Source organism: Lissotriton vulgaris, chromosome 6 (assembly GCF_964263255.1).
Source record: "Lissotriton vulgaris chromosome 6, aLisVul1.2, whole genome shotgun sequence".
NCBI classification, from domain to species: Eukaryota; Metazoa; Chordata; class Amphibia; order Caudata; family Salamandridae; genus Lissotriton; species Lissotriton vulgaris.
This window is the reverse complement of record NC_141694.1, coordinates 497,012,748-497,034,663: the sequence shown is the minus strand read 5'-3', so window position 1 is coordinate 497,034,663 and position 21,916 is coordinate 497,012,748. Positions and strand designations below refer to the sequence as shown.

General features: G+C 46.3%; 1 protein-coding gene across 3 annotated transcripts in view; it reads left to right on the top strand.

The window, feature by feature from the left end:
- The window catches only part of EEF1A1 (eukaryotic translation elongation factor 1 alpha 1), a 38,923-nt gene extending 18,986 nt beyond the window's left edge, over positions 1 to 19,937 (top strand). For all 3 annotated transcript variants that reach the window (XM_086926502.1, XM_086926501.1, XM_086926503.1), the window contains exons 5-8: positions 7,041 to 7,191; positions 7,382 to 7,638; positions 8,549 to 8,783; positions 19,271 to 19,937. In XM_086926502.1, the coding sequence (XP_086782628.1) occupies positions 7,041 to 7,191; positions 7,382 to 7,638; positions 8,549 to 8,783; positions 19,271 to 19,395 (768 nt within the window). In that variant the 3' untranslated portion in view covers positions 19,396 to 19,937. The remainder of the gene's footprint in view (positions 1 to 7,040; positions 7,192 to 7,381; positions 7,639 to 8,548; positions 8,784 to 19,270) is intronic.
- Positions 19,938 to 21,916: the final 1,979 nt, after the last annotated feature.

Below are 21,916 nucleotides of genomic sequence, written 5' to 3'. Positions count from 1 at the left end.
CTGAGCTAGGCTGGTTTCACAACTGAAAACAGGGTGTTAAAGGAAGTTTGCCATAATTCTGCCCAGTTCATATCCAGAAAAGAATCTCCCCATAATTCCTCGGCTAATCTAAAATCGCCATCAATAGTCTCTTCAATGGACCAGTAGAAAAATGACACTTCTTTCTTTCCTACTGGCTTCTGTACCAGAATGTTGCCCATACCTATAGGTTTATTAAAACTTTGGAACCAACTCTTTAGTTGTAAATATTTAAATCTAGACATGCCCTCCTCCATTTTCTCATCAAATGATGCCCAGGGCAAAAGTGTTCCTTCAGAGACCAAATCTCCCCATACCAGGAACCCAGCTGTTTTAAGGTGAGCTGACAAGTTATCCTTCAAACAACTTGGCGCCCCCGGGCTATCTCACAAAGGAGCCAAACTTGAGCAGTACTCTAGGCCCGTCGATCTTTAAATTCTGGCCCAAATTCGAACTGCACTCAATAATACCTTCAACCTTATTTTCTTAAAAAATCTTGGGTCGCCATATTTAAAAAGAAAGCCCTCACGAGATAACCCTACTTGATCTAACATTTCTAAAAACAATTCCCCCTTTCTGATGAATCCAGGCATTTTAGTAGCATTCTAGAATGTGTTAACTGAAAGGCCCAAGCATAATACTGAATATCTGGGAGTGCCAGACCTCCTTTTTCTCTCCTGCGTCTCAGCTTTTCCCACGCTATTCTTGTCGCTTTATAGGCTCACACGAATGAGTTAATAGATTGCTAGAATTTATCTATAACCTGCTTCTCAAAGTATAAAGGGATGGTATTAAAGAGAAAGGTGGCTTTTGGTAGAATTGCCATTTTAATTAAATTAATTCTACCCATAATGGTCAAAGGAAGGTGTGCCAAGGACTTTGAGTTTTTGACATTCTCTCGAGATGTTTAAAAGATTAGTCTCTGCAATCTTGTTAATGTCCTGGACAATCTTCACTCCCAGATATCGCATCTCATTTTTAACCTGATGTTGACACCCCGGTAAATTCCATGTCATAATTTCAGTTTTGTCTGCATTGATTTCATACCCCTAGACCTGACCAAAATCCTGCGCTAAACGGATGATATGAGGAAAAGATGACTCCAGGTTTGATAACAAAATGAATATATCACCTGCATACAGGGCTACCTTCCTCTCCCAAACTCCACTCTTAAATGGTACAATATCTGTCTCTTCCCTGAGACGGTGCGTAAATGGTTCTATGTACATACTGAATAAGAGTGGGGAGAGGGAGCAGCCCTGTCTGGTTCCTCTTTTGATTTTAAAAGGTCTGGTTAGATTTCCATTGACCACAAGCCTCACTGAAGGGTCACAATACATAAGGCTAATGGTTTGGCACAATTTTGGCCCAAAATTAAACTTCTCGAGCACAGCCGCTAAGTAATTCCAGTTGACCCTGTCAAATGCCTTAGTGGCATCCAGGGTCATTGTTGCCAGAGGGAGTGAAAAAGTAGAAGCCAAATCAATGCCACCTATAAAATCGTGGGTGAGGTCAAAAAGATTTCTGCCTTACAAAAAACCCTTTTGGTCTGCATGCAGTAGACCTCCTGCTACTGCACCCAGCCTATCTGCCAATATTCTGGAAAATATATTGTAGTCATTATTTAGAAGTGAAATAGGTCTGTATGACCTACATTTAGTTGGACATTTACCTGGCTTAAGAGCAGTATTATATTGCCTTTGCTCCATGAAGTGGGAGTAACCCCTTCTACCAAGATTTTGTTAAAGAGAGTTGTCATGAATGGAATTATTGTCTCTCCTAAACTTCTATATAATTCCATAGGAAGGCCATCCGGCCCAGCAACCTTACCTATCTTACAGGTTGATAACGCCTTCCTAACCTCCTGTTGTGAAATCTCAAGCTCTAAGTTCTCCCGCTGAGCTGATTCTAAGGGGATGAGATTTATCTGGTTTAGCCATTTGCGTGCTCTTGAGCTATCTACATTGTTATCTTCATTATTGTAATGACTGATTTTTCAGCTGGCTATGCAGTCATTACTCATCCGAGTCCCTTCCCAGATTGCCTAAGAACACCACACTTCAGAATACTTACCTGAGAAAGGAATAGAACTAACTACTAAAGATGATATAAATCATAGCTCCGAGGGTATGTATAGCAATGTCTTCCGACGAATGAGCAACGTCTCCCAACGAACAACGCGTACCTACGTGAGCACCGCACCCTGGTGCGGATCAGCAACGTCTCCTGACGAACAACGCGTACCTACGCGAGCACCGCACCCTGGTGCGGATCAGCAACGTCTCCCGACGAACAACGCGTACCTACGTGAGCAACGCACCCTGGTGCGGATCAGCAACGTCTCCCGACGAACAACGCGTACCATTGCGAGCAACGCACCCTGGTGCGGATCAGCAACGTCTCCCGACGAACAATGCGTACCTAGGCGAGCAACATACCTTGGTGTGAATCAGCAAAATCTCCCGACAAACAACGCGCATCTGCACAAGCAACACCTTCCGGTGACGAATCAGTACATCCCGCGTACGCTATGTTGTGTTTACCTACTAATATTTCTGGTATTCCTGCTTAGGAGCTGATTTCCCTCCTGTATCTACAATTACTCATTATAGGGGAAATAGCCCATCTCTCTGTAAGCACTTGGTAAAAAAGGGGCCCGACCTACCGTTACAAAGAACAAGGACCAAATACACATTCCAAGGGTCTTTATTACATGATAATAAGGGTGACAAGAAAGAAATAATAACTAAATATCACCCATACATACACATAGAACCTGAAAATAAAAGGCAAAATTAGATAAAGTTAGATATACATGGAACATCTCACCATATTACTAGGCATCTGTAGCTCAAAGAAGGGTCCAACTCTCGCTCTGTCCCTCTCTGATTAGGCCAAGACTCTCTGCTCCACAAACACGACTGCACATCTGTACCGCGAAGCTTCACCAGACCGACAAAGCCGCCAGACCATCGTCTCACAGACCATCAATTCATCTCCCCCCCTCTCTTGGACCCGCTTTCACTAATATAGAACATAGCCCTTTCTCGAAGCTTCTAGAAGAACCTGCCTACCGCTCTCATAGGATTCCTGTACCTCCTCGTACCAGGTCCATAACAGCAGCTGGCCAAGCGTTTGTTATGGCTCCGGCGCGGAGAGAGCACATTCCTCTGATAAGAACCGGTCCGTGCTGGTTCACTGCTAGTGAATAACACATTATAACTAAAATATTGCCTCTCACCTAAAGAGACGAGAGACGAGATGGTGTCAGAAAAGAACATGGCTTCGCTCGAGCACAGGCCTTTAGGCCCGAAAAGGAGCAAAAACAGTGTGTAAGATAGCATAAAGTTGTCAAAGTCCATAGGCAAGCCCTGCAAATAGGTCAAGTCAATAAATTTGTATAGCGCGCTACATACCCAGAGGGTCTCAAGGCGCTTGTAGAAGGGTGGGGAATTATTTGTCAAATATCCACGTTTTAAGTTGCTTTCTGAATGCTAGGTGGTTCTGAGTAAGGCGAAGGTGAGTGGGAAGTGAGTTCCAGGTCCTAGCTGCCAGGTAGGAGAAGGATCTACCTCCCATGGTGGTTTTGTTGATGTGAGGTACAGTGGCAAGGGCTTGGTTGGAGGATCGTAGCTGGCGGGAGGGGGTGTAGAAGGACAGTCGTGTGTTAAGGCATTCGGGTCCGATTTCGTAGAGTGCCTTGTGTGCGTGGGTCAGGAGCCGGAAAGTAATCCTTTTATTGACGGGGAGCCAGTGGAGGCCTCTCAGGTGACCAGAGATGTGTTCTTTACGCGGGATGTCTAATATGAGCCTGGCTGAAGCGTTCTGGATGCGTTGGAGTTTTTTCTGGAGTTTTGCGGTGGTACCGGCGTAGAGGGTGTTTCCGTAGTCCAGTCGGCTCGTGACCAGAGCATGGGTGACTATTTTTCTAGTTTCGGTGGGGATCCAGCGAAATGTTTTTTTGAGCATGCGAAGAATGTTGAAGCAAGATGAAGAAACGGCGTTGACTTGTCTGTTCATCGAGAGTGAGGAATCCAGGATGACGCCCAGGTTCCGTGCGTGGTCCGTCGGGATGGGTGCTTTTCCAAGGGCCTCTGGCCACCAAGAGTCATCCCAGGCGGAGGGGGAGGTGCCTAGGATGAGGACTTCTGTTTTGTCTGAGTTCAGTTTCAGACGGCTGTGCTTCATCCATTCGGCTACTTCCTTCATTCCTTCATGCAGGTTGGCTTTGGCAGTGTACGGGTCTTTGGTGAGTGATAGGATCAGTTGAGTATCGTCGGCGTAGGAGATGATGTTGAGGTTGTGTTGGCGTGCGATGACCGCGAGGGGGCTCATGTATACGTTGAAGAGGGTGGGGCTGAGTGAAGATCCTTGTGGTACGCCGCAGATGACTTCAGTGGCCTCTGACTTGAATGGTGGAAGGCGGACTCTGTGGGTTCTTCGGTGAGGAACGAGGTGATCCATTCCAGTGCTTTTCCTTGGATTCCGACGTTTCTGAGGCGTTGTAAAAGGGTACTATGACAGACCGTGTCGAAGGCTGCGGAGAGGTCGAGGAGGATGAGGGCGACTGTGTCTCCATTGTCCAGTAGAGTTCGAATGTCGTCTGTTGCTGCGATGAGGGCGGTTTCGGTGCTGTGCTTGGCTCGGAAGCCGGATTGTGAGGAGTCGAGGGATTTGTTGGTTTCGAGGAATGCGGCGAGCTGGTTATTGACCGCTTTCTCGATGACTTTGGCCGGGAATGGAAGGAGTGAGATAGGGCGGTAGTTTTTGAGTTCGGTGGGGTCAGCTGTGGGTTTCTTCAGGAGGGCGCTGAGTTCGGCATGTTTCCAGCTTTCCGGGAAGGTTGCGGAGTTGAGGGAGCAGTTGATGACGTCTCGGAGGTGCGGTGCTATAATGGAGTCTGCTTTGTTAAAGATGTGGTGAGGGCAAGGGTCTGTGGGGGATCCTGAGTGGATAGAGTTCATCAGACGGATGGTATCCTCAGTGGAGATTGGCTTCCAGTTATTGAGGATGTTCAGGGGGGGTGGGGGACCTGTAGGGGGTTGGGTGGGTTGGTCTTCGGGTCGGTTGTCGAAGCTGTTGTGGATGTCTGCAATTTTGTTGTGGAAGAATGAGGCTAAGGAGTCGCAGAGGGCTTGAGAGGGGGTGATGTCGTTGGAGTTGGCTGAGGGGTTGGTAAATTCCTTGACTATGTTGAATAATTCCTTGCTGTTGTGGGCGTTGTTATCTAGTCTGTCTTTGAACGCGGCTTTCTTGGCATTCCGGATCAGTTGGTGGTGTATGCGGGTGGCGTTTTTGAAGGCGTCCTTGGTGCTGGTGGTTGGGTCTTTTTTCCAGGCCTTCTCAAGGGAGCGACAGAGTTTCTTAGATTTCTTGAGATCATCGTTGAACCAGGAGGCCTTCTTGCTGCCTAGTTTAATTTGTCGTTTTTTCAGTGGTGCTAGGATGTCGGCGCTGTTGGATAACCATTGGGTGAGGTTGGTGGCTGCTTGGTCGGAGTTTGAGGAGTGGGCTGGGGGGTTTTGAAGAAGCGATGAGATCTGGTCGATGGTGATTTTGTTCCAGTTTCTTTGCAGAGTCGGTTGGGGGTGGTTGTTGGATGTTGGCTTGTTGTAGGTAAAGTGAACGCAGCTGTGGTCAGTCCAAAGGAGAGCTGTGGTGTGGCTGAAGGAGACATGTTTGCTGGAGGTGAAGATAGGGTCGAGTGTGTGACCTGCGATGTGGGTGGGGGTAGAGACAAGCTGTTTAAGTCCGAGGTTGGCGAGGTTGTCCAGAAGGGTGGTGGTGTTGCGATCGTTGTTCTTTTCAAGGTGAAAGTTGAGGTCTCCCAAAAGGATGTAATCCTTGGAGGGGAGCGCGTGTGGAGTGATAAAGTCCGTGATGTCTTCACTAAATTGTGCGCGGGGTCCTGGTGGCCTGTAAAGGAGGGTGCCTCTGAGTGTGGTCTTTGGGTCGATGTGGATCTGGAAGTGAAGGTGTTCAGAGTTGGCGAGATTGACGTCTGAGCTGGTTGAGATGCGGATGGATTTCTTATGGACGATAGCGATGCCTCCTCCTGTGTGGCCGGTACGGTCCTTGCGAATGATCTTATAGCCTTCCGGGATGGCAATGGTGATGTCTGGGGCTGATGTGGCTTTCATCCATGTTTCTGTTAGGAAGGCGACGTCCGGAGAGATGGTGTCTAGTAGATTCCAGAGGTCGATGGCGTGCCTGTGGACCGAGCGGGTGTTGAGCAGGATGCATTGTAGGTGGTTGGGGTCGGATATCTGTTGTGTGTTCGTAGATGAGGATTTGGTCTTGGTGCCTTCGAACTTGCAGGAGTTGCAGGAAAAGGGTACATGGGTGTGTCCAGGAGCGGCTTGGACGCAGTTGGGGGAACAGCCGGGGTTAAGGGCTAGGAGGGTGGTGGCAGCGTAAGTAATGCGGGTGGGGTGGGCATTACGAAGACCAGGGGTTCTGGCGCTGGGCGCGGTCCAGGCGAGGACGGGCGTAGACGGGCTTACCTTTGGCGCACCTTCGGCGCGGCCGAAGCGCGTGGACGCTGCGCGTAGGGACATCTGGCATTTAATGGATAGTGGAGGGGGCGGAGCGTGGGAGGGTCAGCAGCTGGGAGGCGGTAGCGGGGAGGAGGGGCCTGCCTGGGAACAACAACAACAGAAAACAAAATGGAGGTCAAAGGGGAGGCGAGGCAGGGGCAGCAAATCGCCTGAGTCACCGAGAGTGAAATCAATATAATTGAGATGGTGGTGGGCAATGGTCATAACCAAGCTAATCCGTACCGGGATCTCAGTCATTACAATTATATAGGTCTTTGAAAAAAGTGAAGAAGGCTTCTCCTATCTCTTCTTCATTACTTGTCGACGAGTTAGTATGCGCGTCAGCAAATGTAAGTACTTTCTGAGTGGAATGCTTCCTTGCTTATACCAGAAATAATGGTTTGTGCGGGGCATATAAACAAATATAGAGTTAATGGCTTAAAAGTACTGAATGCAGTAACTTGTTGTACACAAACTGTTTTGCAGATGCCTTGGTTCAAGGGGTGGAAGGTAACCCGCAAAGATAATAATGCTAGTGGCACTACACTTCTTGAAGCGCTGGATTCCATCCTCCCACCAAGTCGTCCTACTGACAAGCCTCTGCGCCTTCCCCTTCAGGATGTCTATAAAATTGGTGGTAAGTAGAGTGGAAGGCAAAGTTTAACGATAATTTGCAATGCTGCCTAAATGCAGCATACATCTGCCCAGTAAATTGGCTTGATTGATATATGTGAAGGTCATGTTCATGAATTCTCAGGTTATAGACTGGACTTCAAGTGTTTAGCATGGGCAACATTAATCACACCAATGGTCTGTCCTTCTTTAAGGTATTGGAACAGTACCAGTAGGTCGGGTGGAGACCGGAGTTCTGAAACCAGGCATGGTTGTTACCTTTGCACCTGTCAATGTTACAACTGAAGTAAAATCGGTTGAAATGCATCATGAAGCTCTTACTGAAGCCTTACCTGGGGACAATGTCGGATTCAATGTGAAAAATGTGTCTGTTAAGGATGTGCGTCGTGGCAACGTTGCCGGTGACAGCAAAAATGATCCACCAATGGAAGCTGCTGGTTTTACTGCGCAGGTATTGGACCATTTGAAGGTTTTCTGAAGTATAGGCTTGGTTTTCATTCGCTTTAGAGCTTTAAATTGCTAAAGTCAAAATTCTCTTCAATATTGGCACTTACTTTTACAGTGTGCTTTGTTGACCAATTGCCATCCTCCAGCTCTCTGGTAACCTGCCTCCCTTACTCCTCCATATCTCTTCTACTTATGGGAAAAGTGTGGTAGCTACCACCCCAAAAAGTTTAAACCCATGCTTTCAAATTATTTCAGTAGCACAATTCTTAATCTGTGCTGTTTCCCAACTGAGAATCAACTAGTCTTTCCTCCCCGATCTCCACAATACAGGTGCCTCGTGTCAGTCTTGCTAGACTGTATCAATGTAAATTTGGGCGCTCTATTGCGCAAGCCATTAGTTTGAAACCAGATGATGTGTAATGTTTTAAACAGCCAGCTATGGTAGTTTTTTTTCAAGATCATACATGCAAGCATGCTATATTTGCTTTTTATACCCATTGTGCTTAACTTCCCTTGTAGTTAAGGGCCATTCTTTAACATTGGATAGCATTTAAATAGTAATAAAATCTGAATCATCACATACGAATAGTGCTGTCCCTTACACAATTGGATTCCATCATTCAAGCAGGTATTTCCTTTCCCCAGTTGAGAAAATTAAGATGCTCATTTTGCAAACTTGACTAGTACACAGATGCAATTTTTATTACAAGATATCCAACCACGAAGGTGAAAGTTATCTAAGATGAAGAAAAAATAATTATTGGGAAATGTTTTCACTGTGGAAGGTCCATTATTTTTACTGGATTATTTATAAGGTGAAATTGCACATCATAACGTTTGTACATCACGGTGAAAGCATGGTAATTGACCTAGTTGTGTGGCTTTACTAAAGTACTTTACCCCTTTTCAAACAGGTTATCATCCTAAATCACCCAGGTCAGATTGGTGCAGGCTATGCTCCTGTATTGGATTGCCATACAGCCCACATTGCTTGCAAGTTTGCAGAATTAAAGGAGAAAATCGATCGCCGATCTGGTAAGAAACTGGAAGACAACCCTAAATTCTTGAAATCCGGAGATGCAGCAATAGTGGACATGATTCCTGGCAAACCAATGTGTGTTGAGAGCTTCTCAGACTACCCACCTCTTGGTAAGTTTTCTGTTGATACATTTTTTCGTGTTAGTCTGATGTGAAATTGTCCATGCAAAAGGTACTAATTTCCCATCTGGTAGGGAATCATTGGAATTCCAGTTTGCACGTGGAACAGAAAGTTACTTAAATAAGACTAAACACCGAATCTTTGGTTGTGGCCTTGTCCTCGGAGAGTTGCCCTGAAAGCAGAAGCATTCTTTCCCTGAGTCGGAGCGCTCTGTTCAAAGATAGTCTGTGTCAAGACTTTCTCGGAGCTTCAGCAACCTGCAGTGTAGGCAATTTATGTCAAATTAATCCTACAGTCCCCTTTCTGCGCAGCTTTCCTTTTCATTGCTTTCAGACTAGACTCCTACAGAAACACAGTTACTTAAGTAGACTTACTTCAAGTTGGAACTGTTTTTTCAGTTTGGGGGTAACATTCTGGCTAAAGTCAAAGTCCATTCCTAATGTATGTTCTGTCACTGGTTTGGGCCAGATGTAGGAAGCCTAATACCGGTCGGTAGCGGCCGAAATTACCGAATTTCGGCCGTTACCAACCGGTATTAGGCATTTGAGATGTAGGGGCCTAATTTAAGGATTCGGTAATTCAGTAATTTAAGGAATCGGTAAATTACCGAATTCTTAAATACCGATTCGGTAAATTACCGAATCCTTAATGTAGGAAGCACTCAAGTGAGTGCTTTTCACTTGTAAGGATTCGTTATTTACCACCAACTACAAGTTGGTGGTAAAAATCGAAAACCGTTAAAGCAATTTTGTGCTATTTTTACAGTGCCATGTGGCAGACATACATGCCCTTAGGGGCATGTATGTATGCCCTTAGGGCATGTATGTCTGCCACATATGCACCCATGCACTATTCAGGGGTGCAACAGGGTGTCAATGTGACACCCTGCCACCCTTGAATGTGTTCCCCATTTTACCGAATCTGTATTTACCGATTTGGTAATTCCCATTCATTCCTATGGGCCTGGAGGCCCATAGGGATGAATGGGAAATACCGAATCGGTAAATACCAATTCGGTATGTACCGAATCTTATTGATTCGGTAAAAAATACTGAATGGATACCTACATCCCATTTACCGATTCTAAAATACCGAATTGGTAAAATTTGGTATTTTAGAATCTGTAAATCTGCAATACCTACATCTGGCCCTTAATGTTTAAGAACTGCAGAGCCAGGCATCCTTCCATCATGCAATGCACAGTGTGTGAGGCAGTTTGTTTTACTAGTTCACCAGAGAAGGATCCCCGAACGCTGTTGACTTTCTGAGACTTTTTGGCTGAACCACTGTATTTTTCATTATGTTCTTTGGTTTGACTTGAAATCCTAACATTCCCTTTAACAGCCTGCCATTCTGCTTTACGGAGTTGCTATGTTTCCCTCTTTTGTCTGAGGTGTATCTCTTCATACATTTCTTTGCGATGCCAGCTCTTTTGATATACGTCCGCCTGTAGGCCCAGGGCCAGGGCCCAGGGCCTTGTCGTAATGCACATTTATACTCCTATTCCTCCTCCGACCTCCTGAGACTTAAATCCTCAGGGCCTATTCCCGACCGCACTGTCAGGGCGGCTCAGGAATGTGGCATTTTCGTTCCATCTGATTTCTCCGCTCTTGTATCCCCCCACGCCCCCTCCCCGCCAACTTCCGCCTCTTTACTCATTTACTATCTTAATACCCGATCCCTCATTCGCCACCAGCTTGAGATATTTCAACTGTTGCATCAGAGCACCATCGATATCCTTCTCCTAGCCGAAACCTGGATCACCGAGGACTCAGCCCCTGACATCCTCGCTGCTATCCCTTCGGGATACTACATTATGCAAGCCAACCGGCCCGCTGGGAAGATGGGCGGCGGGGTGGCGGCTATTATCCGCTCTGAACATAAATTTTCTGAGGTCACTATGACACCCATTCCCAAAACTGAATGCTTAGCTCTTAACTTTTCTTCTGCCAAGTCGTCCTTCATTTGTGTTATCGTCTACAGGCCCCCTGATTATATGCCTCTCTTTCCCCAACTCTTCAGTGATTCTGTCGCTCAACTTGCGATCAATCACGCTAATATCTTGATGATTGGAGACTTCAATTACTGGCCATCTGCTGCCCATGAAAGCCAATCCTCCTCGGAATTCACCGACCTCTTAACAAGCATGAACTTCTCCCAGCACATCCACACCCCCACCCACCACAAAGGCCACATCCTTGACCAAGTCTGGACGTCCAACCTTGACATCTCCCCTCCTGCCGTCCTCCCCTGCTCTTGGTCTGATCACAACCTCATCTCCTTCCAACTGCATCTTCATACTCTCTGCCCTCCCCCCCTTGCTAAAAATCTCGTGGCTCGTAACTGGAAAAGGGCAAATCTGCCTGAATTTCATGCCTTACCGGCCTCCACTGCACCCACGTCATCGATTTCGCTAGGGGACCAGGCTGACCATCTTGATGAATGGCTACGTCAGGCAAGCAACAAAGTTGCCCCCTTTAAAAATATCAAAGCTAAGCGCCCTCATGACGCACACGGTGGTTCTCGGACCAACTCAAAGCGGATAAACTTGCCCTGCGGCAAGCTGAACGCTGTTGGCGCCGCAACTACGACCCACAGCTCAAACTCGTCTACACCGACTCTCTAAAGTCTTATAAAAAATCGATTCTGACAGCTAAAACGGCCTATTTCTCTCAAAAAATACTGGACTCTAACAACAAAACCAAAGAGATTTTCTCAATCGTCAACGAGCTTTCCCTGCCTGATAGGGTCACCCCCCAACCCCAGCCAACCCAAACCCTGTGCGACTCTTTGAACTCTTACTTCATCGAGAAAATCATAACCATAAAAAACAATATCCCGACCCCCGTGTCCCCTCTTCCTCCTCCCCTTCCCCCCAGGAACACCAGCATCCTGACGGAGTTTCCTCCAATCTCCTTACAAGAGTTCTCATCTCTTCTTCGCAAAGTGAGCTCAGGGTCTCCTAACGATTGCTGCCCCACTCAGATCCTGAGAGAAGCCTTCCTTGCTTGCCCGGACCCCCCACTTGCATTGCTTAATAACTCTCTTGCTACTGGGGAGGTCCCGCACTCTTTCAAACAAGCAGCTGTTCTACCCATCCTAAAAAAAATCAAACGCGGACCCCACAATCCTAAGTAATTACCGACCAATCTCCCTCCTCCCTTACTTAGGAAAGATTCTGGAGACTTATGTCACCCGCTGCCTGAGTTCCTTTGTAGAGAAATCCTCCTTCCTGGACCCCCAACAAGCTGGATTCAGACCCCTCCATTCCACTGAGGCGGTCATAGTAGCAGTCATGGACGCCCTCAGGAAAGGAGCTGACAAAAACATCCCTCAGGCCCTTGTCCTCTTAAACCTTTCGGCGGCGTTCGACACGGTCGATCATGCCATCTTGATCGACCGTGTCCACAATGCCGGTATCCAGGGGGTTGCCCTCGACTGGCTAAGATCATTTCTCGACCAGCGTTCACAATCTGTTCACCTGTCCACGTTCTCTGCACCCTACACATCCGTCACCTGTGGTGTCCCACAGGGCTCTGCACTTTCCCCCCTTCTTTTTAATTTGTATCTGCAACCCCTCTTAGCTTCCCTCCGCAACTCCCCGGTCACAATCTTTAACTACGCGGATGATCTTCAGTTAATTTTTCCTATTGATTCCCTCCCTTCCTCCCGTCTCAGTTTTCAGTCCATCATGCTGACCATCGCAGAGTGGATGTATCACAGTCAATTAAAACTGAACCCCACAAAAACTGAGCTCGTACTTGTGGGGGGCCCCACTCATCCGTGAAATTCCACCTTCTGGCCAACCTCCCTGGGGACGGCACCCACTCCAGTGAGCACAGTGAAGAGTCTGGGGGTGATCATTTCTGAAGATCTCTCGATGAGACCACAAATCAACTCTGTCACCTCATCCTGTTTTTTTCATCTCAGGCGGATCCGTAAGATCAGTAGGTTTCTCACTAGGGATGCCCTGATCCAAGTCATCATCGCTCTCATCACCTCCAGGCTCGACTACGCCAACATGCTGTATGTGGGGATCCCTGCATGCCACCTCCATCGGCTGCAGCTGGTGCAGAATCAGGCTGCCCGCCTGATTTTCCGCCAGCCTAAACATCAGCATGTCACTCCCCTTCTCCGTAGTCTTCATTGGCTCCCTGTCTCCAAGCGTTGCACCTTCAAGCTTGCATGCTCCACTTTCAAAGCCCTCTCTGATGTAGCCCCGGCTTTCATCTCATCTGTCTTGACTCGCCACATCCCCCTCAGAGCTCTTCGCTCAGCATCTCTCAACCTCCTCGTGGTTCCCAAATTCAAACGCAAAAAGCACGGTGGCTCGAGTTTTTCTGTTCTGGCCCCCTCCACTTGGAACTCCCTGCCACTCACGCTTCGCTTATGCCCCAGGTACGACTGCTTTCGCAGACTTCTAAAAACCTTGCTATTTCAGTCTGCCTATGAATAACCCCCCCACCCTTGATCACTGTACTTGTCAAAGAGCGCCATGAAACCGTTGGTGAAAGTGAGCGGTATAAATAATTTTAACGTAACGTAGATGTAAGAATGACGGAATTTCTGATACGTTATCATTTGGACATGTTAACCTATACTAACAATCTCTGAGAAGATTTTGCCTCATTAATACCAGTGTAACATACAAATGCAGCAGTGAGAAAGGTGATTAGTCAACTTTTGCAAAGGGCCCTCCACTTCGCAGCAGCACAAGTCACATTTTTTAGTAACTTTTGATCTGTCTGAGCTACAAACAATTTTTTTAATCCGATTATGCAGCAGATGTTTATGTGGCAAATATAGCCTCTAGTCCACCTTGTTGGGTGGTTTTTTGACACTCTGTCCTGGCTCACGTAGTACAGGGCACCCCTTCCACTCCGTACCCCAACATGGAGGATGTCCCGGGTCTCAGCTTTAACGAAGACACTATAGCTGAAACATTAAGGAACACGCCTTCACTACTCAACAATCCTCCAGCTGCCACATCCGGAGCCTCTTCTGATGAGTGGTTCACACTAAATGAGATGAAAAAAGAACTGATCAGGATAACGATCCATGGGATAATGATGACAGAGTACCTGAGGAGCAATATAGCACCACAGGGCCTAATTGTAAACATCGTCCCTAGGTTGTTCCTGGATGACAAACGTTTTAAAGTAGACTGGTGCCAGGTCTCCTGGAAATGCACCAAGGACCTGCTGTTTCTGATCAGCCAGACTGCCAAACGATTGGCTGAAGCGCTCCAGGAGAAGATCTCTGCCATAGAAGCAACTATGAAAAATGCTAAAAATAATAAAACAGCATTTACAACAAAACTCGCTGAGATTAACCAAGAGATGGCTGACCACCATGACTTCCTGCTCAAACAGAAAACCACCAAATTGGAGAAACACATAGCCAAATTTGCAAAGGAGAAAGTATACCCCTACCTCAAGGATGATTTCAAAGGGAAGAAGAACAACTACTCTTCGGACGATAATTCGAGCACGGATACCAGGCGTGGCTCCACAAGCAGCGACTCCAGCGGAGGTTACCCGGCGAGAAACGCAAGACCCACACGTCCCTGGCAACAAGGATATCACCAAGGACCAGTGTTCCAGGGCCCACCTCATTTACCACCACCGTGGCAATATCCCTTCTACCCTCAGGGCCCCCCGCAATTCTACCCCCTTAATCCGCCTCCTTTTCAAGGCAGAGGTTGGGGCAGAGGAAGAGGGCGAAAGCGAGGCGGGAACAAGGGTGTACAGTGGCAAGACCAGACGCCAGAGCCGACCGGGGTGGAAACCAGGAGCGCGACAACCAGAGGGAGAAGAGTTTGATCGTGAACCTTTCCAAAAGAACCCTTACTACTACAGAGAAGAATGTTCTGGAAAAAGGGCTTGGATTTGTCCCCACACCGATCCCCGACTCATTTCAGGAAATGATCGAGCTGAAGCAGTTCTTCAGGAAGATACGTCTCCGGGCCTTTTTTGATAATCGGCCAGACATCCCCTGTGAAGACACGGGTCTCAGGAAACCTTCCACCTTCACCCCCACTGATGGGATGGTACCACCGGAGGTCTTGACGTTTGAAAGAGCAGTTCTGAGAACCATGCAGAACAAACCCTCAATCAAACCGTTTAATAATCTATCCAATGCTGAAAGACAGGCAGCTTCCTCCCTTGGCAAGGATACTTCAATTGTCATCAAGCAAGCAGACAAGGGGGGAGCTACTGTCATACAAAACTATGACGATTATGATCAGGAGTGCAGACGCCAACTAGCAAATACGACCCACTACAGACTACTGACAGAGGACCCAACCAACCGACTGACTACTACCGTGATGTCTCTGGTCATCGAAGCAGAAACTAATGAATGGATAAGCAAAAAAGAGGCAGAATTTCTGGTAACCACGGACCCGGTCATACCGTACTTCTACACTCTGCCCAAAATACATAAGGGCACCACCCCAGTCCCAGGAAGGCCGATCGTGTCTGGCATCGGTTCTATTTTAGAACCCCTTTCCCAATTCTGTGATGCTTTCCTGCAACCTCTGGTCAAACTCATCCCGTCTTATCTGCAGGACACTAGAGATGTGCTTCGTCTTATCAACGACATGGACGGCAGAGAGGATATCGATCTCCTCCTAACACTCGACGTGGAAGCGTTGTACACTAATATACCCCAACAGGCAACGCTGGAAGCAGTGGACTCCCTCCTACGACAAGAGGAGTGGTTGTCCCCTACCCCGGTTTCATTTATAATGGAGTTGGCACATATTGCACTTACTGAAAAATTTTTCAAATACGAATCCAACTTGTACCACCAGATCCGCGGGACATCGATGGGCTCGACCTTTGCGCCGAGCCTGGCATGCATCTACATGGCATCGTTTGAGAAAAAATGCATCTACCCCCCTGAACACAACCCATTCCGTGAAAATCTCACGTGTTGGCGTCGATACATCGACGACATCTTGGTGTTTTGGAAGGGGGATCGGATGACATGTGAGGCCTTCTGTACATGGATAAACCAACAAGACCCATTTCTTAAGTTCACGGGCACTATTTCCAATAAATCCATACCTTATTTGGACCTCACCATAGTCCTGGAGCCAACCACTATCAGCACCACTCTCTACAAGAAGGACACTGACAGGAACAGTCTGTTGCCTTACACCAGCCACCACACGAGATCCCTGAGGGACAATCTACCCTTCGGACAATTTCTCCGCCTTCGGAGAAACTGTAGTTCAATCAATGACTTCAAACAACAAGCACACTCCCTACAAACCAAACTTCTGGATCGGGGGTACCCTACGCGTCTTCTGAAAAACTCCACCAAAAGAGCCCTCAACAATAACAGAGAGGCCTTGCTTGAGGTGCACCCCAAGGAGCCAGACGACAAGATTACCTGTGTTACCTCGTTTACGAGAAACTCCTCATTCATCAAAAAAACTGTCAGTACACACTGGGGCATTCTCAACTCCGCAGGGATGGAGTTACCGCGCCCACGTTTTGCTTTTAAGAGGACGGCAAACCTTAAGGACACTCTAATACATACCCGTCCCAAGAAAGCCTGCGCCCAAGCTGTCAATACGCTTTGGGACCTTCCTCCAGTAACTGGACACTATCGCTGCGGTTCCTGCGTTGTATGCCCTCAGACCATCCAGGGCAAGACCATTGTACTCAATAACAATTTCACTTGGACAATGAACAAACATACGAACTGCAACAGCTCCAGATGCATTTATGTTTTGATCTGCCCTTGTGAATTGTTATACATCGGGATGACCATGCGTCCTGTTAAGCAACGGATAATGGAGCACAACAGTAACATTCGATGTCACAAGACACACACCAAGCTCTATGAACATTGCAAAGACAACAATCATTCTCCAGAAAACATCCGTTGGACTGTCATTGAGTCTTTACCAAATCTCAATCAACAGGCCCTCTTCAGACATGAACAGAGATGGATACATCGACTACAGTGCGATGAATTAGGATTAAACGATGGGGTGCCCTGGACGACACTCGCCAGATAGTTATTAGTCTGGACTTGTTGTCCACTCCCAAGTGCTTTTGCATGCCTCACTAGACATCTCAGCCCATTCCAAGATGGCCCCCGCATTATAGTGCTCTGGCCGCATTATAGTGCTCTGGCCGCGCTGTCTCTAGCAAACCCCTCTTTGCTTTCTACTCCCGCGTGCCGTCACCTAGCAACTTAGGGGACACACCCCTCGTTGCGCGCTCAACTCTTCCTTATCTAGACCGGACAGTGCCCAACTACCGTGCCGGCTGTCCAGTCATCTGAGTACTTGTGGGAGGGGTAGGTGCAGAGATGCCTGCCATCAGCGACTTTTGAGGTAAGGTGTTGAGCTAATCCCTGATACACCGCTTGCAATCTGCCTATACACACAGCAAGCCTACCCCCAGACGCGGGTTACCGGATGGCTTGTCTTTCCCTAATGATCCCGCGGGATGCCTTACTCTCCCCGTAGGAACCCCTCACTCGCTGCTGGCCCCACCTGGACAGCTCGTGAGGCCTTCAGGAGGAATCACAACGGGTAAGTGCACCATTGATCTGTAGACTGTCCTCGCTCACGCACACCCGTTGAGCAGGGCACGTTCACTTGTTACCTCGCTGGTATACACGATCACCCCGCCAGCGCTGAATTAACTTTGAGACAGAGTGTCAAATCACATTTAATCGTTTTACCTGTGCGGCTTTTCTTCATTTGTGGCTTAAAACTTTAGTCTACTATTGTATATGTAATATTTTAAATACTGGCGCCACACGCCGCTTGACTATGCTAGGGTGTATCTCTACCACTGGTCTTGAAGTGCGATGACCCACCCCACCAAGCATGTTGCATAGCCGAGAGAACGGCGCATTCACCTAGATGCATGCTATAGCGATTCAGCATGACAGCACGATGCAGTGCGGGTCCTTCACGCGCACTGGATTCGTTGAATTTTTAATCCCTTCTCTCTCACAATACCACTTGACTCTGTCATTACTTAGACAGATTGTTACCCACTGGGCACGTATTTTCTGACACCTTGAATATAGGCACGAATATGATTTATTCCGGTCACAGTAACTTTGACATCATTTTTCTGCTTATCTCTCTTCAGTTCCCAGGAGGTCCCTCGTAAGGAACCATTTCTGAACGACACTATACAGGTCGTATACCGGTGTCCTCTTAAATTGGAGGATCCCAGCAATTATATGAGCACGAAGGTCCTGACGAATCGCCCTTAGGGCGTGAAACATGTCGACCGCTTTCACAACAAGGGTTGAATAAGGGTTGGTTTCATTGTTCACCACTCCTTAATACCCCTTTATTTTTTAACAAAGCAGTGAGCCTGACTATTAAAATAATCTCCAATAGGACTCTACTGACTTTTTTTAAACACACCACCACGCTCACTATTGCACTTTTTTAGGCCCCTCACACACACACACCCGTTGGCTCGGAATAGAAGATCTCCGCCAAAGTGCAGCTTCCCTTGCTGCCCGACGGGCACTGCACCGCCAGCCTGCCGTAGGAGCAGGATACCGATGATGACGCTGGACGGTCATCGGCTGGGACAACAGTTGGGGTCCTGCCGGTAGCCTGTGTGAGGTATCCTTACATTCTGAAAAGGGTCTACACCATGCACTTAACCCCCCTTTTTAACTGAGTGAGAGAGAAGATAAGCTGAGCTAATTTCCTAGCTCCCATTGGGGAACTCTGTACAACACTCATTGTTTGCTGCAAATATAGCCGAGCCATGATTATGTGGAAAACTTTTGCAAACTAGGATATGTTGCCATTCATGTTCCAACTGCTCTAGTGAAAAAAGGGAGAAGTGATGATGACAAATTGCATGGCTCTGAGACAAATGCTTTGAAATTCCACTTTTAAGCATATTTGGGATGCTCTGTGATTAGAAACACATCCCCCTTTGTGAATGTATTTTAATGTCAGAAACTCATATTAAACCATAAACATGTGTATCCATTGGTTGAATTAAATAAATAAGCTGTAACTGGTCAGTGACATGCCAAACAAACACAAAAAAATGGGGATGTTTTGGTCTTTCTGGCAACACTTTTGATTCCGCCCACAAGCACAATCTTCAGGTTATTTCCGCCCTCTGATTCTCCGCCCACAGTTCCCCTACTTTATTCCCCTACTTCGACCACTGCATACACGTCATATTTATTTCTGAATAGAGTGAAATACAGTAAGGAGACTACTGGATAAAACTTGTAGCTAAACAATGCGTATGCATACTACCTTTTTTCTGTATCAAAGTACTTTTCCTAGTGAAGCTTATTTTTAATGCATTAAATCAACATTTTTTTGTAAATTGGTGTATGCATCTTCTTTAAAGTGTAACCTGAGTAACAGATGTCATGATCTTATTATTACTTTGGTGTTGTGTAATAGTTCACTGCACGAATCCTATTTTATAGCCCTTTTTTCAATTATTTTTTTCAGGTCGTTTTGCTGTGCGTGATATGAGGCAGACTGTTGCTGTAGGTGTCATAAAGGCAGTTGAAAAGAAGGCTGCAGGAGCTGGCAAGGTCACAAAATCAGCCCAGAAGGCCTCTAAAGGCAAATGAATATTCAGGACATCATCACCAACCATCCGACTTTCGACACACAGTGGAAAAATGGCCTCTGAACTGTTTGTCACAATTAGCTATTTAAGTTCAGTAGTAAAAGACTGGTTAATGATTAGAATGCATCGTAAAAGCTTCAGAAGGAAAGGAATGTTTGTGGACCAATTTTGTGGCAGCTTAGATTTCCAGAATTGGCAAACTAATTAATGAGAACAATGACCGAAATATGTTGCATAATTTGAGGCCGTTTAAAATAGTTATGCAGAACCTGTAATGGTTGGTGCTGATGTTCTATTGAATTAACCAGGAACCATGTGGTATTCATTGATGTAGGTTTTATCTATCTTTAAATCCAACTTGTTCCTTTTTTTTCTTTACAGTGGCATTTAAATGCTAAATATATTGCAAGTGTTTTATTAGGTTACTTGTACCATTTACATTCAACATAGAATTACATATTCAGAGGATGTAACTTGTTCACTAATCTGCTTTAGACTTCATGCTGTTTTTTTAATTGAAATAAAAATGAATACCACTGTGAATGCATTGTAGTTAAAGTACTTACATGGTAGGATGTTTTGTTGGATAATAATTTGTGAGGTCGTTGCTCGTAACTTGAATGTGGGATACAAAGTAGAAAACGCACACTTACCACAGGCTCAAATCTGCTGTTCAGACTGAGGCCAATTACCGTCCTACAGAACGTAGCTTCAAGAGATGATTGAGTCCCTGAAGTGCTGTAGTTCTCCAGTATTGGATCTTTCAAAGATTCACATGCTTAAATCATTCACTGTCATCGAAGTGGGAGTCCCACGGTACAATAGTAAAGCAGAATCTATCAGTATCATAGGCTTTTTAAAACAAGCACTGGCATAGCCAATAGGTCTCGCCTTTGGGACCTTATAAGTGTTTAGCCATGCAACATCTGGTGTTTTGCACCAAGGATATTGTGCTGAATAACTAAACACGTATAAGGTCCCAAAGGCGAGACCTATTAGCTATGCCAGTGCTTGTTTCTGCTGGTGGGCAGCTAAGAAGGCATTGCTCAAATCATGACAAAAAGGTTCACTTTACATCGTTCACACTTGCTAGCCACCAGGAGAGATACCAATGCTTTCCAGCTGTCTGTAGCTGGAAGCACAGGCCCATCACCACATCGTATAATTACAAGTTGAAGGACAAAAGGAAAGTATCGCTGAACCTGCTACTGGAAATGCAGCCAATGCTGACAGGAGCAGGGTTTTCTTCAAGAGAAGAGCTTGGAGAAGAGACGGGTTGGTGCAGGATAATAGGATTCCTCTCCAGACTCTCCTGTAGATTGATTGGACAGACAGTGTTGAGCCGCTTCCTGTGTGGTACAAATGCCACCTGCTCACTTGGTTGGGAGTGCAGAGTTCCACAAGACACTGGCCCTCCTAATCGATAGCAGCCATAAGATGCTTTGTAAGGGCAGTGGTTATTAACATTGATTACCATCCCGTAAACAGTTTACCACGTGCTTTCTTTTAATTGAAACTGCTTTTGAACTTTTCTGGCACTCACTGAAGGCGAATAGAAATAACTAAGGCCAGGTTTAACAGACGAAGGCCTTGCATCTAATGGATGGTCCAAGAAGTAAACAATTCATATATCAAAAGTGACAATGAGGACCTGACTTATTTTCTATATTTTGACAGCTGTTTTTTTACTCTCTGTTAAACAAAAATCTGCCTACCACTGCCTGGAGCAGGTTCCGCATGGCCACTGCAGCAATGATGCACACATCTTCTATGTAAATTTCCATTTTTTTAGCATTTCAGTTGAGTATATTCCTTCCAATATACGGAGAAGTGCATCTCCATAAATAAATGGTCAACTTTCAGGATATCAACCTGGCTGCATAGTTGTCAACATATCCTCGACTGGTGAGGTCAACCCTAATTCTACTTACAAGTTTTTTATACAAAATTTAGATTTTTTTCCGTTACCATCCCAACACATTAATTTAATCCAAAGTACTCTAATTTTTAATGGAAGTTTGATCTACATTTCAGTGAGAGATAACCCTCATCACAGCTTTCAAACTTTTACATCTATGTCAACTCTGACCACCTTACCCCTCCGTCCCCCCTCTCCCCTCCCCTGCTTCAGGCATTTTTTGTCAATTGGCTCACCAACAGTTGCACAGAAAGGACTCGAGCGGGTCTTTAAGTATCTGATATTTCCCTGTAAAGGTGTGCAATAGCAGCATGGCAAATCCCAAAAAAAAGCCTAAAGCGAATCACTGATGCCCCTGAGGTAAACTGAAGATGTGAACATATGCAAATATTAATGTTAACAAGATTAAATGCCTGGAATGGTTATCCAGTGACCCGGTGTGGAGAGTGAAGACTGCCATCCTGCTATGTTCCAAATGAAACTAAGGCCAAAAACAACAAAGGCAGAAACTAGACCTGACTGGCCCTATGGGTATAACCACTTAGGCAGAACCACCTCAAACATTTATCCTAGACACAAATGCCTGACGACAGGGAGAAGCAGG